General features: G+C 42.5%; 1 protein-coding gene across 1 annotated transcript in view; it reads left to right on the top strand.

Moving 5' to 3' along the window:
- The window catches only part of LOC138774558 (tyrosine 3-monooxygenase-like), a 40,783-nt gene extending 24,799 nt beyond the window's left edge, over positions 1-15,984 (top strand). The window contains exons 7-12 of the mRNA XM_069955553.1: positions 6,020-6,155; positions 7,740-7,809; positions 7,930-7,986; positions 9,283-9,378; positions 11,112-11,245; positions 15,097-15,984. Coding sequence (XP_069811654.1) covers positions 6,020-6,155; positions 7,740-7,809; positions 7,930-7,986; positions 9,283-9,378; positions 11,112-11,245; positions 15,097-15,256 — 653 coding nt within the window. The 3' untranslated portion in view covers positions 15,257-15,984. The remainder of the gene's footprint in view (positions 1-6,019; positions 6,156-7,739; positions 7,810-7,929; positions 7,987-9,282; positions 9,379-11,111; positions 11,246-15,096) is intronic.
- Positions 15,985-16,293: the final 309 nt, after the last annotated feature.

Here is a 16,293-nt window from a genome sequence, read left to right as displayed (position 1 = left end):
TCGGGGCAATCATTGCACCTTTGATTAAGACCAAATTTTTTTGGGACGGATTCAGACAATTAACATGGATCGGACCTAAAATGAATTAGTGAAATTCACTCATTGCTAGCCAAAAATGTTCTGTTTGCAAAACATTGCTTTTTAGTTTGTCCAGTAGATGGCACTGCATTACAATGCAACACAAAGCCTTGGCCATGTAAAGAAAAATTGGCAGTTGACGTATCTGTATGTAAAGAAGATACAGAGCTCAAGTAGATTTAACATACTTTAGTGATTGGTCTGAGAAATGTCCAGAAAAATTTGATGATTTGTCTTAAAAAAAAAAAAAATGTGCTCCCACACATTGTCCACTTAGTAGTGCTGATCATTGGTTAGTTTGCACATGATAATTTTGTAAATAAGAGAAGAGTTGTCCTCTTCATACAATTCAATTTCAAGTTCAGTTTTTCACGGTTTTGGGGGTATTGTCCATAAAAACTATTTTATTTTTAACTGATTATCTGGAAAATGAGAAACCACTTAAATTCTGAATTGACCAGAGCCGAGCAGTTCAAGAACCAAGCTGTGTTTTCCCATAGAAAATAATGTAAATCTGTTTAACTGTTTTTTACACTCCATGGGTCAGATGCAGAGCACCCCAGCCCACAGAATGTAAAGTGTAATAGCAAGAGCATCACTACTTACCAGAGACAGTTCTGCCTCAAGGACAAATAAGTTTATTGCTCAGAGTGGCACCTTAGTAGAGCCTCTGAGGAGCAGCTGACTTTATGGAGTGGCCATAAACTATAATGTCTGCTATACACCTCTGACTTCATTGACCCCATGACCTGCAAATGATAGCTGGACACAGACATAGGCCATGTTCACACAACATAAGTTCCCTACCAATCACGGCCGTGATTGGTACGGAAGTTACGTTGTGCTTCAGGCCGAGGGAATCCCGGCCGGAGTGTATACACATGGTACACTCCGACCAGGATCCCAAACGGCGCCGTAGAAATCTGACATGTCAGTTTTCTGCGGCCGCTATTTATTGAATAGCGGCCGCAGAAAACCCTGTCAGTGCACACAATGGAGGAGGTGGCTCCGGCCGCATGCTCTATAGTGTGCAGTGGGGAGTTCTGACGCGGGCGTGCACGGATGCGCCCGCATCAGAACTCTGCGGCGCTAAAGATCATCCTTCCTGCACTGCAGTTCCGGCCAGGAAGATCTTTTCTGAGACCGTCGGTTCCTAGACCCGGCCGAGTCACGGAACGGTCGGTCTCATACTAAGTGTGCACATAGAATACAAGGAAGGCAGGACTGAAAACACTTTGCAGGTATTGTTATATGCTTCAGCCATCCCTACACTACCAGTCATCACTACCCCTTTAAATGGAGCACAAGGTGTTATGGTAGTATGAGCATGAAGTGGTCACAATGAATTGACTCTTGTATATATCAGGTGCTTTTCTTGTTGGAAATGCAATCAAGATGGAAAAATTGGTTACACACTGGTGGAATTGGAAACTTTAAACTTTTTCTGTCTTGTCCTCACCAAGGATGGAAGGTAGTAGTGATTTATGGTGAAGCTTGATTGTGTGCGCACTTATTATAAGCTACAGGTTTTCTGCACACACGCCCCCTTACTTATGATGTTTATCAATAGGCTGGGGGGGGGGGGGGTAATGGGGCGGTATGGGGATTTCAGGTTTTGGCTCAGGCAGTAGAAAACCTTAAATCAACGCTGCTACTTACCTCCTCTGGACCTGCAATAAGTGGCAGTGCATAACGCACTGCTTCTTATTGTACAGAAGCAGGGAATTCCATCAAAATGTCAGGAATCGGTGCTCTGAACAGGGTTTCCCACTTAAGGCTATGTTCACACTGCGTATGAGTCCGGCCGCATTTCGTACGCCGCCGTACATGTGCTGCTGAAACTACGGGCGTGGGAAAAATCGACATGCGGCCAGATGCGTACGAACCGCGAACATACGCCTGTAGTACAGTTATGCTTCCCTAGCTTGTTTCAAAGCGATCTGAAACAGGTTATTTACTTGGAAATCTTCACCCAGCCCAATTAAACTCACAGAACCTTTTGGATCGAAAAATCAAGTTCAATTTGGCTGAAATAAGTACTCCGTACAGGACCGCATGGAAATCCACAGCCGTGAGTTCGAACATTTCCGTCCTCAAACAATGGTCTTGTTCATTTTTCACGGCGCCGCATACGATCCGGCCGTAAGCTCATACGTAGTGTGCACTGTGCGGGCGTATATCGTACATCGTACAGAGATGGAGGCATAAACAGCAACCCCACTTAATCCCTATGAGAAGCAGAACACCTGTTAAAAACCATGAGGGTTCAGCTCCTCTTTGGGAAGACACTTACTGCTCCTGGCTGTGACCATAATGTGACCATTACTAGAGGCTGCAGTACAGATGAAGTCAAAGCCAGGACCCAGAGAGGTAAGTGCAATCTCCCCAAAGAGAAGCATCATTTTAATAGCTGTTCTGCGCCTCCTAGGGGTTAGGTGGAGTTGTTGTGCATGCCCTCTTAATCCCTTTTTCACTGGGCTTAGTGCATTGTGCTGGGCCCAGTGAGAAATGGGTTAAGCAGAAATGCACAGCATCTCCCCTTAATCCCTTCCTGGCAAATTAAGCAGGAGGCATACAATGTATGCCTTTGGTTCAGCGTTAGTATAGACAAAAGCCTGCTGTTTCCTGCCCCACTCCTGTAAACAGTGATGTCCATACACTTCAATAACTGTTGACTCACAGTTATTGCCCCACCTTTGGTTGAATACCGATCATTGTTTGTGTACAGAACAAAATGTTAGGGTAAAGTCTTTTTTAAATACTGATTTGTTCAAACATAGAGGCATGCGGGAACTGAGGTATTACTGTACATAAAAAGAATATTATGGGTTGTATTATTATTCCAAAAATGTGCACAGTCTGGTACATAACAATTATACTTACCTTCCCCCTTTGGGCTCATTCCACAAGGCTCCTGCTCACTCAGCCAATCAGCAGCCACAGTGGTGGCCCACCTCGACTGCTCATTGGCAAACCCTAGTAAACCAATCACATTCCACCTTTCATTCCTCAAAGACTTTTTGGAAAATGAAAGGTGGAATCTGATAGGTTGCTAGGGGCAACTGAACCAGTTTCATTTTACACCATGTTTGATAAATCTCCCCCATTATGTATATTTTTTTAAATTCTTATAAAATAAAAATCTAATCTTTTTAAATCTTTCTGATTAAATCGATATTACAAAAAAAGGTAGCACAGTATGTAGAAGTATCTAAACTAATAGTAGATAATATTATTGATCTTGCACAGTAAGTGCTATAAAGTAAAATACCAAATGCCAATATGGCCTTATTTTTCTGTTCACTTTGCATCCTAGAAAAAGTGGAATAAAAAGTTATCAAAATCTGTAATCTATCTTTACAATGGTTCCAATAAAAACTACAGATCACAGCAGAAAAAAACAAGTCCTCATACAGCTCCATAGACAGAAAAATATTTGGTGGCCTAATAATCAGGGAAGTGGCCCCATTCAACTATTTACTAGAGGGCACAATCATTTCTAGTTATGCCCCTGCTAAAACCCACGGGGAATTGCTATCTTCTGGCTTCTAGAAACAGGACCTCCTGTTCTAAGAAAATGAGAACATAGCAGAGAAGACTGTGATATAGTATGCAGACATTTACAAACAGTATGTAGTGGAATATAATCCTTTCTTTTGGCAGACATTCAGGAACTAATACGCACAATGCAATATTTACTGCATGTGGCAAATTTTCTAAATACTTTAGTCTGTTTTATCTAAAAAGCTTTTGCGTCAGTGAAAATATTTATATGCTATCAGTATTTTCTGACCACATTAGCAGCAATGCTTTTTAACCTCTTCTACAGTCTAGTTACCCTCCCCCCCCCCCCCCCCCCCCCCCCGACAGATACATATTTGTTTTTTAATCCATGTGGAATTAAAAACTATAAAGTTTCTTCTTGTTCAGATATTCAAAGAGTTGTAGGTATTTTTTTATATATTACTCAGACTTTACATATTCATTCTTTAAACGGAGAGCAGGGGGCACAAGAAATCCCATTGAAGCAATAGGACAGGCAAAATGACAAGAATTCCGCACAGACTCCGCTAGTAAATTCTGCCTCTTTTACTCAGTGTGCAAGGGCCGTAAGGGTATGTGCAGACTGAGGAATAGGCGAGAAATTTGAAGCGGAATCTGACCTTAATTACGCTTTAAATTCCACCTGTAAAATATAAACAGAGCAATGTCCCATTGTGTTCAATGGAACTTCTCCTCTGTTGTTCACATGGCAGAAATTTCAAGCAGAATTTCCTGCCACAAATCTGCTTTCCGCCCAATTAATAGACAATTCTCAATAAACATGTTCTACCTAATGTGAATATGCAAAGAAGGGGTCCGTGGAGCTTCAGTTGCAAGTCGCAAAACACCAGATAGCCAGATATCCCTCTCTCCAGAGAAGGAAGCAAGTTGCCAAGGAGTGTCTCCCAGTAGGAGAACAACAAACCACCCTGATACGTAGCCCCTCAGATCCTCACTCTGTTGCGAGCATTGTGACCTAAATAGGGAAACACCAGGGTGGCCCCTTTAAAGGGAACCAATCAGCCCGTTTGGGCTGATATGGTTCCCTTGAGCATTGTATAAAGCACCTGGAGCGGCCCCGGCACGTACCGGCCGCAGCAGGTGCTTTATAACGGAGAAAATGACTTTTATTCCCCGGCTCGTAACTAGATACAAGCGGGGAAGTAGTCATGGTGGGCGGCTCCCCGCTCGTATCTAGTCACTGCACTCTGCCTGTCAGCGTGCTCAGAGGGGATGATTGACAGGCAGAGAGGTCCGTTACTGGCCTCTTTGCCTGTCAATCATCCCGCCGAGCGCGCTTACAGGCAGAGCGCAGTGACTAGTTACGAGCGGGGAGCCGCCCACCATGACTACTTCCCCGCTCGTATCTAGTCACGAGCCGGGGAATAAAAGTAATTTTCTCCGTTATAAAGCACCTGCTGCGGCCGCGGCCGGTACGTGTCGGGGCCGCTCCAGGTGCTTTATACAATGCTGAATGCCAAACGGGCTGATTGGTTCCCTTTAAGTCAAAGTCTAGGTTGCGAGTGTAACAACATAAGACAAGGGTTACCGAGGTCAGGCATCCATCGACAGACAGCTGTTTTGGTGTATTTGACCCTTGTCAGTGTGGAGCAGGATCCTGGCTACCAGGGGCAATAAAAAATAGACCAACAAAACACAACAATCACTGAGCTTGGGGAGATCAGTGGGAAAAAAACAATGGAGTACTCATTTAAGAGTCTCCACTGATTGCTCCCTGAAAAATGTGAATATGCAAAGAAGGGGTCCGTGGAGCCTCAGTTGCGAGTCTCAAAACACGAAAATAGCCAGATATCCCTCTCTCCAGAGAAGGAAGCCTGTTGCCAATTGGTGCCTCCCAGTGGGGAAACACCAAACCACCAATTTTTTATATATTACTCAGACTTTACATGTTCATTCTTTCAGCGGAGAGCAGAGGGGCACGAGAAATCCAATTGAAGCAATAGGATAGACAGAATGAAAAGCTAAATCTGCCGCACAGACTCCGCTAGTAAATTCCTCCTCTTTTACTCAGTGTGCAAGGGCCCTAAGGGTATGTGCTTACTGAGGAATAGGCGAAGAATTTAAAGTGTAATCTGAAGTTAATTACCGGCGGATTCCACTTTAAATTTCACCCGTAAAATATGAAAAGAGCAATGTCCCATTGTGTTCAATAGAATTTCCGCTCTGTTGTTCACATGGCAGAATTTTCAAGCAGAATTTTCTGCTACGAATCTGCTTTCTGCCCAATTAATAGACAATTCTCAATAAACATGGTATACCTACTGTCAATATTTGACTTACTTGGTATTGGAGCATAGTTGGCTATTATTTGGTCTGTGATTACAGATTTGTCCCTACCCTATTGAGTATAACTTTGTGAGTGTTGTGTTTTGCGTAGAAAGAACAGGGTTCAAACTAAGACCAGCTGCTGGTTTACTTTCTGCGCGGGATTTCCTGGCATGTCTCGCTTTCCGTGTTTTTCCAAGTACCCAGTACCTGAGACATCCGTCAGCGGTGATGCATTCACCAGAACCGTAAGTAAAAGCTTGTGAATTAATGCATCCTATGCAGTACGTGGTACTGGTCACTATTAGGAAAATGAGCCAAATTTAGCTTACAGATTGGGTGCGTGTTATTGTGGAGCATATGTCTCAGAAATGATATATACATACTTTCATGTTTGAGCCTTCTGAATAACAGCTCAGCATTGTAGGCTCTCCCTACTGCACCAGCTCCATGCAATGTATATGTTCATAAAACAAAATTGATTTTGTCGTCTACTTTCTATACTATATCTTTACCTGCAATCAGAGAATAAAAAAATACCATAAAAGGGTCATGATATAATTGTTTTGTTGAAATAAGTGCCATACATATAGCAACATACCCTGAATAAATACCGCATAATTAACATAAAACATGTCAAAGATCAAAAAATCAAAGGAGGTCTGAAAGGCTCCATCCAGAAGTACCAGAACTGACACTTTTCCCCTAGCCACACCGAGCCGACTCAGAGCTCAAAGTCTGTCAAATGGCACTGAAGTTCCACACCAGTAGGAACTCCATCATATCCCCAAATCTTTACACCACCATAAGAATTGGGGAAGTACCATCCATCTGATGGGCACTCCCCTGAACTACTACATCTTCACTAGACCTCCCTACTGCAGGCTGTCATGATAGTAAGTCAAACAATACAAAAAGCCCACACCCGGACACCGGTACATTCAAAAAGCTGCAACATTGGGCAGGCTGAAGCTGGTTCGGTAGAAAACTGACACGCCACCTGTTATTATAGGCCTTTTGGCTCTACCCAGGTAAGTGATCTAAAACCAACGCCCCTTCCTTCCCAACTCCGCCCCTCTCTTACTGACCTGTCTTTAACACCCTAAAGGGATATTCCACTCAAACAAATGTTGCTGCCCATGGTGAGCCTACAATTCCTCCCATACTTGTTTTGATACTTGGTCTTATACTTTCATACTTGTTATCAGTCTCTTTCCCCTAGTTCTGAGTTGCTAATTTCTGCTGAAATATGTGTGAGCTTTTCTCCCTGTTTCCCCCCTCCGCCTTCCTCCCTTCCAAGTCCCTGGCAGGCTTTATCTGCAACTTTGTAGCTTCTTTTTAATGCCGGGAGGGTCAATTTGAGGTCAGATTGCTTATAAACTCACTGTGATTTACCCTTCAAGCATTACAAAGTTTCTTAAAAGAAGTTGCTAAAAAGAAAGGAGAAAAACTCACTTACAGTTTTTTGTGTTTTCGGAAAAAAACAGCAACTCAGAACTGGAAGAATAGTTAATAACAAATATTGAATGAATTGTTAGTCTCACCCTGGACAGCAACATATCACATGTTATGTTTCTGTGAAATACCACTTTAATGCCCCTCATCTGTCTTCCACGTCACATACTGCCTTTTTTAACCCCTACATTTGTGTCCTTTCCCAGCTGACTCAGTCATGCTTGGCCTGCACTAAGGCCACAGCTCCGCTCGGTGCCCTTTCTATAGTACAATGCAATATAAAAGTGTAGAAATGTATCTCTGCTTTCTATTGTAGATCTGTGTAGCGTGTATTTATTACAAACCATTTGTACACAATTAATTTATATTTTATTAAGGGATTGCTGCCATGAACTCCTGGGCCACATCCCTATGCTTGCTGATAAAGAGTTTGCACAGTTTTCACAGGTAAAATATTTGCCTGGGATAAATGTATCACTTGCCTGTGTATACTAAAGCATTGTAACGTCAATGAAAACATGGTATACTGTATATAAAACTTCAAAACAGAAGTGTGTCTTTCTGCAGGATATTGGTCTGGCATCACTAGGAGCCTCTGATGAAGATATTGAAAAACTTTCAACTGTAAGTCCCAAAGTATTGAGGTATATTAAACATTCACTTGAATAGTTTAGGAATTACACAAATTTAAATTTTAATATTTTCTAATATTAAAAGTTTAACTAAATCACTTTATTTCCATGTTTGCTTATATTTAGTGATGAGTGAACTTGCTAAATGTTAAGACTTCTGGGGCCTGGGGGAGTTGGGTGCAGCTCTAGGAAGTCCTAGAGAAAATGGGTAAAAGCCCATGGCCAGGGCCGATTCCGATTCCTTAGGCTGCCGCCCCATCACAGAACCTCAGATACCCGTCCGCCCCCTAACTTTCCCCCCTAGCACTCCGGATTACCCCCTCATCCATCATCCATGCCAGAAATCCTGTCCCCCCCACGTCAGTGAACGTGGGCGGCGGGACATCATGGATAGAGGTGTGCGACTTCTGAGCAGGGCTGTGGCTGCTGTCATTTTTGTTAAGTTAAACATAACAAAAATGACAGCATCAGGGAAGACTATGCCACCCCCGCCGGGATCGCAGAATCTGCCGCCTGAGGCAGAATACTCATTTCGCCTCATGGCAGAAGTGGCCCAGCCCATGTCTATGTTTTCCTGGCAGCCCTAGGGCTGCATCCAACCTCTCAAGGCCCCAGGAGTAAAATGGCAAGCGTTTGGCAAGTTTGTTCATCACTATTTATATTAGATAATAGAGAAATATTAGAAAATGGAGACAAGCACCACGGTGGAAATGAATTTGTTCCATGAATGGGAATGAGTTGTACTAGTCCTAACATGGCCATGCATTTCAGGTCAGTCAGCAGCTGGTTATCTAACAATGTATTTTTATTGCCAAATACTGAGGGCAACAAGTAGCTGCAAAATACTCAAGGCTGCGTATCACTCAGGGAACAAAGGTTTAGACATGTTAAAATTCAATGAAATAAAATTGCTGAAATATTGTACCTATTTTAAGCAAAGTTAACGGGTAGACATTGTAAATAACTAGAACAATTACACAGGATGACTTTGCTTCAGAGAATTCAGTTTTAACACTTAGTAATTTAAAATATATGTTACCTGATAGGGTATAACAAACTCTGATAGGAATACCCCTTGAGGGTGCGTTCACACGTACAGGATCTGCAGCAGATTTGATGGTCCAGAATTGATTTGCCTTGAATCTGCAGCTTCAAATCTGCACCATCAAATCTGCTGCAGATCCTGTACGTGTGAGCGCACCCTTAAGGGGTTAAAGAAAAAAATAGGCATAGGCAATAATACAAGATTCAGGTGAGAAAATGAATTATATTGTGAAAATTATTCCAGCTATACTGGTTCACCATTGAGTTTGGCCTCTGCAAGCAGAATGGATCTATTAAAGCCTATGGAGCTGGCCTGCTATCATCTTATGGGGAACTCTTGGTAAGCATTGTTTATATTTTAAAGAGCAGTTTTAGTTTTTTTTTAGTTGTTTTTTTTTGTTTTAAAATAAATTTTGTGTCTTCTACAAAGGAGATCCATATACCACTTTAAACTTCAAGCGACTCTGTACACACAATCTGACCCCCCCCCCCCCCCCAATACTGCTTGTACCTTAAAATAGCTGCTTTTAATCCAAGATCTGTCCTGGGGTCCACTCGGCAGGTGATGCAGTTATTGTCTTAAAAAAACTACTTTTAAACTTGCAACCCTGTGTCAAATTGGCGTGGCCTAGTGAATCTATGCCCTAACTTTGCACCGCCTCTCCTTCCCTCCTCCCCACCCTCTTCATCATTAGAAAAGCCCCTAGAACAATTTCTACTATTCATCACCTGTGTGAACACTGCATATGGGCTGGATCGTTAAGGCACCTGTGCAGTGTTCAGGTGATGAATAGGAAAAATCCTGCCCGGGGGAATTCCTAGTGATGAGGAGGGCGGGGAGGAGGGACGGAGAGGCCACGCCAATTTGACACAAGGCTGCAAGTTTAAAAGTTGTTTTTTATGACAATAACTGCATCACCTGCCGAACAGATCCCAGGACAGATCTTAGATTAAAATTAGCTATCCAAAGGTACAAGCGGTTTGGGAGTGTCATATTGTGGGTACACAGTCGCTTTAAAAACTTTTCAACATTTTATATGGCATGATTTTTTTTATAACAGGCCTTTATGGATCTGGCCTAACTGTTCTATTCCAAAACAATTTTTTCTACTTCTATAGTGATTGTCAGAAAATTGTCAAGAAAGCAGTGTGAAAAGAATGGTCTGACTGTGTAATCTACAGTATGAATGCGCTGGGCCTTCGAGAGAGTATGGTCCTATTTGGATTAGATTTTCAAACACCTAACAATAGGAATTCTATAGAACAAAACATAAAGATTGCTTTAGGACTTATTTATCAAGCTTTTTTAATTTCCTAAAGACCCTCTTTAGTTTGATATTCTAAAGCTTTAAAGTTTCTTAGACTACAGATGCAAAGAGGCGGAACCCTGGACTATTCTTTCAAACTTTCCAACCATATGCAGTGGTTATATTTTCCTCTTATTAAGTTAAGAATTTATAATATTTGTTAGTAGTATTTCTATGATTATGTCAGAATAGTGCCTTCAAGGGGCACTCCAGAGAGAAAAAAAAAATAGTTTTTAAATCAACTGCTGTCAGAAAGTTTTACAGAGGGAGCAAGTAAGTGATACAGTGGTACTGTGCTGAATCAGCTCGGCATTGCTGTGTCTCCCACTGAGCTTACACTGTGTCACCTGTGCTTCCTTTGACTTTTATTAGCAAACATTTAATAATTGAGAAAAACATAAAACATTCTATGGCAATAAAACCAATTCTTAAAAGGAATCAGCTGCAATTTAGGATCCAAACTTTTGACACTGTTAGATAGCTGTTAGGACAAGGAGACGCATGGCACCTTTTATGTGCTTCCATAACATAGAAAATACTCCATTTCTCCCGTAGAGAGAGTCACTGAACTACATTACCAAAATTAGGTAGGGCCTGGGAACTAACAGATTCCCTTTAAATTTAAGAATATATTTGGCTGGTTTGGTTGCAGCACTGACCATTTTAAGCCACTGGATGTGAATCACAGGCAGCAAATGACTAGTCTGCTTTTTTACTTTTATATATTGGCGATAAAAGGTACAATGACTGTTTCACAATCTTTTAGTATGCTTTATCAAAGAAGCCTGAACTTAAACCCTTTGATCCAGAAGTCACAGCAATCCAGCCATATCAAGACAATTCCTTTCAGCCTGTATACTTTGTATCAGAGAGTTTTGAAGACTCCAAAGCCAAACTCAGGTACGTAAGACATTGTATTAAATTATGTATTTGTTGCAGTGAAATGATAGAGTCAGGGATCTGATCAAATCCTGGGAAATGATGAAATGGCCAAGCCATTCCATCATTTCCCTGAAGAAAGTCAGGGAGCCGTCATTCTCTATGAGCGTCGGACTCATCTTTGACGCACGCGTGGCGGGCTTCAGACGGTGATAGTTTACCGGCGGGAGCGGCTCCAGGAGTGAGACTCTGCCCTGGCACGTAATAATAACAACTAACATTTGTATAGAATGTCTTCCTACTGATACTTTTATCTAGGATTGCTTATTTGTTGCCCAGTATATTTGTGGTATTTTTGTAATTTAATGCTTTTTTTATTTGTGGATCCGCTCACCTATTGGTTAGTTTGTACTGCCCTTTCCTCCATACCATTTCATTTTATTCATATTCCATTATGTATGAAATAAAGTATGCATTTTTCATAATAGTGATCGTTCTCTTTATTGTCCAGCATCTTTTTTTTTACATATTGGTTGTCAAATCTGGGGCTTATATAGAGAGGGGGAAATAAGAATTTGATTAACTGCTGATTTTGCAGGTTTTCTCACCTACAAAGAATGGTGAGGTCTGTAATTTCTATCATAGGTACACTATAACTGTGGGAGACAGAATCCCAAAAATCCAAAAATTCACATTGTTTGATTTTTAAATAATTATTTGCACAAAATAATTATTTGATAGAATAAAGAAACAGAACTTAATATTTGGTACATAAACCTTTATTTTCAAATTCAGATGTTTCCTGCAGTTTTATCCCACTCCTTCTTACAGATCTTCTCCAGATCTTTCAGGGGCTTCAGGGCTGTTTCGGGGCTGTTGCTGGACAATATTGAGTTTCAGCTCCCTCCAAAGATTTTCTATTGTGTTCAGGTCTGGAGAATGGCTAGGCCACTCCAGGATCTTGAAATGCCACTCCTTAGTTTCCATGGCTGTGTTTTCTGGTCATTGTTATGCTGGGAGACCCAGCCAAGACCCATCTTTGATGCTCTTACTGAGGGAAGAATCTTGATAATACATGGCCCCATCCATTCTCCCTTCAATACAGTGCAGTCTTCCTTTCCCCTGTGCTCCCTTGCTCCTTCCTTCCATGCTTCATGGTTGGGACTGTGTTCTTAGGGTTGTATTTATCCTTCTTCTTCCTCCAAACAGGGCGAGTGAAGTTGATACCATAAAGTTCTATTATGGTCTCATCTGACCATATGACCTTTTCCCATCCCTCCTCTGGGTCATCCAGATGGTCATTGGTGAACTTCAAATGGGCCTGGACTTGTGCTGGTGTGACCAAGTGGAACTTGAGTGCCCTTCAGGATTTTAGCCCATGATGGGGTAGTGTTAATAGCAGTAATCCTTGAGTCTCTGGTTCCAGCTTTCTTCAAGTCATTGAACGGGTCCTCCATAGTAGTTCTGAGCTGATTCTGGACCATTTTTAGAATCACCCTTACCCTACAACAATAATAATATAATAATAATTGTTTATTTGTATACAGTGGCGGTCTTTGGCACCAAGCACCCCAAGCGATCGCTTGGGGCCCCCAACATCCAGGGGGGCCCCCACACTCCGCTCTTGTGCTCAAGACCGCTGGACAGGGCCGCTGCCCCACTCGCTGCTGCCATCTGAACTGTAACTATGAGCACACAGGAGGTCTATATCCAAGTGGGGAGCACACAGGGGGGCTAAATACCCCTGAGGGAGCACACAGGGGGCTATATACTAGTGGGGGAGCACACAGGGGTATATACAACTGGGGGCAGCACACAGGGGGCTATATACTAGTGGGGGAGCACACAGGGGGTATATACAACTGGGAGCAGTAAACAGGGGGTCTATATACAACTGGGGCAGCACACAGGAGGTCTATATACTTCTGGGGGAGCACACGGGGGGGCTATATATAACTGGGGGAACACACAGGGGTCTATATACTACTGGGGGATGCAAACAAGGGGTATATACTACTGGGGGCAGGACACAAGGGGTATATACTATTGGGGGCAGCATGCAAGGAGTATATATTACTGGCGGTAGCGCACAAGAGTTACAGTATGTATATCTGGGGGCAACACACAGCGGTCTATTGTTTTGGAACGCGTGTCGAGGGGGGGCCCCAGACATAACTTTGCTTGGGGCCCCAGAAATGCTAAGACCGCCCCTGTTTGTATAGCGCACACAGATTCCGCAACGCTTCACCTATCTGTATGGGTTTTTTTGGGTGTGGGAGGAAACCAGAGTACCCTGAGGAAACCCACGCAAACACGGAGAGAACATACAAACTCTTTGCAGATGTTGCCCTTGGTGGGATTTGAACCCAGGACCCCAGTGCTAACCACTAAGCCACCGTGCTGCTTGGTGAGGTCTTGCATTGAGCCCCAGATCAATGAAGATTGACAGTCATCATTTGTTTCTTTCACTTACTAATAAGTGCACCAACAGTTGTTACTGTAACAACTGGTGTTGTGGATGAACTGAACTAGCAATGGTGTAAGCCGCACCAGGGAGCAAAATCTAAGGGGCTTCTGGTTTTCACAGAGCCTGCCGCAAGGTGGGGTGGATTTGTTGTGGCAGGCGACCCCCAGGTCGCTACCCCTGGCTTTGCTTGCTAGCGGTGGCGGGCGAGGTGCAGCTGGAGACACATAGGCAGGACAGCATGCAGGAACACAGCAGGAATTTCAAGCAGGACTCACATACAGGAACCAGAAGTCACAGGCAAAAATCATGGGTAGGAGAGCTGGGACCACAAGCTAAGGGTTACCATGCGGAGGCTCCAACAGGGGAGGTCAGTGCAGGGACAGTCATTTATAGGGGAGTGAATTAGTGCTACAACCAATTAAGTGCTTACTGCCTCTTTAAATTTCACTGAGCCTGCTGGCGACAGAAGGAGCGAGCAGGAGCATGGAGCCATGAGGCACCCTGAAGCAGGGCTGTATTAACAGCTGCTGCTGCCCTAGGCACTAAACCTGAAGACGCCCCATCTTCACGTACCTATTGGCGATACCAGACCTGACCAATACCACCATACCCCCCACCCTCCTGGAAAGGACACCAGATTTACTGGCAAGTCTAAATGGGAGGAGGGAAACTAAAAAAATAAAAACTAAAGAATTAGTTTTTTCTGTCCCCCTGCTCCATGGTGCTGCCCCCCTGCAAGGTGCTGCCCTAGGCACCGGACCACGGGTGCCTAGTGGTAAATATGGCCCTGCCCTGAAGGTGTGTGGGCTCCAGCATCCGCATTATCAGAGGAGACAGGGGAGCAGGTGCATCGGCTGCCCAGAGCAAGGGACACCATCGCAGATGTAACAGTTGCCTTCTCACCAAGCTGCTTGTCTATTGATCTGTAGTCCATCCCAGCCTTGTGCAGGTCTACAATTTTGTCCCTGGTGTCCTTAGACCATGGTAGAGAGGTTGGAGCGTGATCAATTGAGTGTGTGGACAGGTGTTTTTTATACTGGTAACAAGTTCAAACAGGTGCAATTATACTGGTAATAAGGATTCTTGTTAGTTGGTAGGTAATTAAATACTTATTTCATTAAATTAAGTGCAAATGAATTACTTAAAAATTATGCTATGTGATTTTCTGGATTTTTTTTTTTAGATTCCGTTTTTCACAGTTGAAGTACGATAAAAATTACAGACCTCTCCATTCTTTTTAGGTGGGAAAATTTGTAAAAATCATCAGTGTATCAAATACTTGTTTTCCCTGTTGTATGTGCAAACTATAAATATATAAATACAGTTCAGCTGTATTAATACCATATCAGCTATACTTTACATGGGAAGTGTCGTGTGCTGACAAAAATTCTTGACTTATTCCTAGACAATATGCTGTGAAGATGAAGAAGCCGTTCTGTCTACGATACAATCCTATTACTTGCAGTGTTGAAATCTTGGACTCTTTTCAGAAGGTTAGGACTGCCCTCTGTCAGATAAAAGATGAACTTGGCAGTCTATGCTCTGTACTTGACAGGATGTACTAGATGTACTCCACCTCCTCCACCTCCTCCCTATCTACCATTGCATTATTATTCTGGACAGGGTGGTAGTTTGTCACAGGGCATCTACCTCATGACAGTCTGGCAAATTCCTAACTTCTGTGCAGTTCTCTACTGGATAATAATGTGTTATGGGAATCATTAATGTAGTCCTGTACATGGAATCTGGGAAGTAATAGAATCAACTGTTCCTTTTAGTCATCATACAGGACCCTGTGTAGCTACGTCCATCCCTGATCCAGATTCGGTTTAATGCCCTAAAGTAGATTTTGGAAGCCATCTCTGTTACATTTAGAAAATCTGTTTAACATGTAATTACAGCTCGTCTGAGTTATGAGTTATTATACATATACTAGGAGCTCCATTGATGCTTACTGCTAAGCATTATGGGAGATGTAGTTAAAAAGAGCTAGAGTGTAGAAAGCTGTCCTTTCTTTCATGTTATCATGCTGGAACTTCTTAGTGATTTGTATAATATGCAGTATATATGTTTGCAAATTTAGTAATCTTTTTATGTGCAGTGTTGATTGATTCACTCATTTTTTATTTGAGTATTATGGCTTATTTTATATATTTACTGAAGTAAGGAGGGTGGATGTGATTATACAATCTTGGCTCTAGCACTTGGCAATTGAACTTCTCAGTGACTTTATCGCATAGCCAGATGTTCATGTTGTTAATATTACATGTTTACTTCACAGAATGAAATGAGAATTGTCATGACTTTAAAAAAAATAAAGCATTCATGTCTGGAAAAATGAAGTACAATACAATGCAATATGTGATTTTTTTCACTTGGTGGTGCTGTAAATACAAGGCTAACATTAAGGCTGCTAGTAAGACTGCATAAGCCCAATAATAGGTCCGTTGTTTCAGATTTATCAAGAGTTAAAGGCAATACCAGATTATAAAAGAAACAAACAGTAAGATTGCCCAATGATGACCACCATCTTAGGATCGGCACCTTCAACTGTTTCCCAGAAAATGGTTGTTTGAAAGGGGCTTTAAGGGGGTTGTCCAGC

The sequence above is a fragment of the Dendropsophus ebraccatus genome, chromosome 1 (genome assembly GCF_027789765.1).
Source record: "Dendropsophus ebraccatus isolate aDenEbr1 chromosome 1, aDenEbr1.pat, whole genome shotgun sequence".
NCBI classification, from domain to species: domain Eukaryota; kingdom Metazoa; phylum Chordata; class Amphibia; order Anura; family Hylidae; genus Dendropsophus; species Dendropsophus ebraccatus.
Note: the sequence above shows the minus strand (reverse complement) of the source record. Positions and strands in the feature narration are given on the sequence as shown.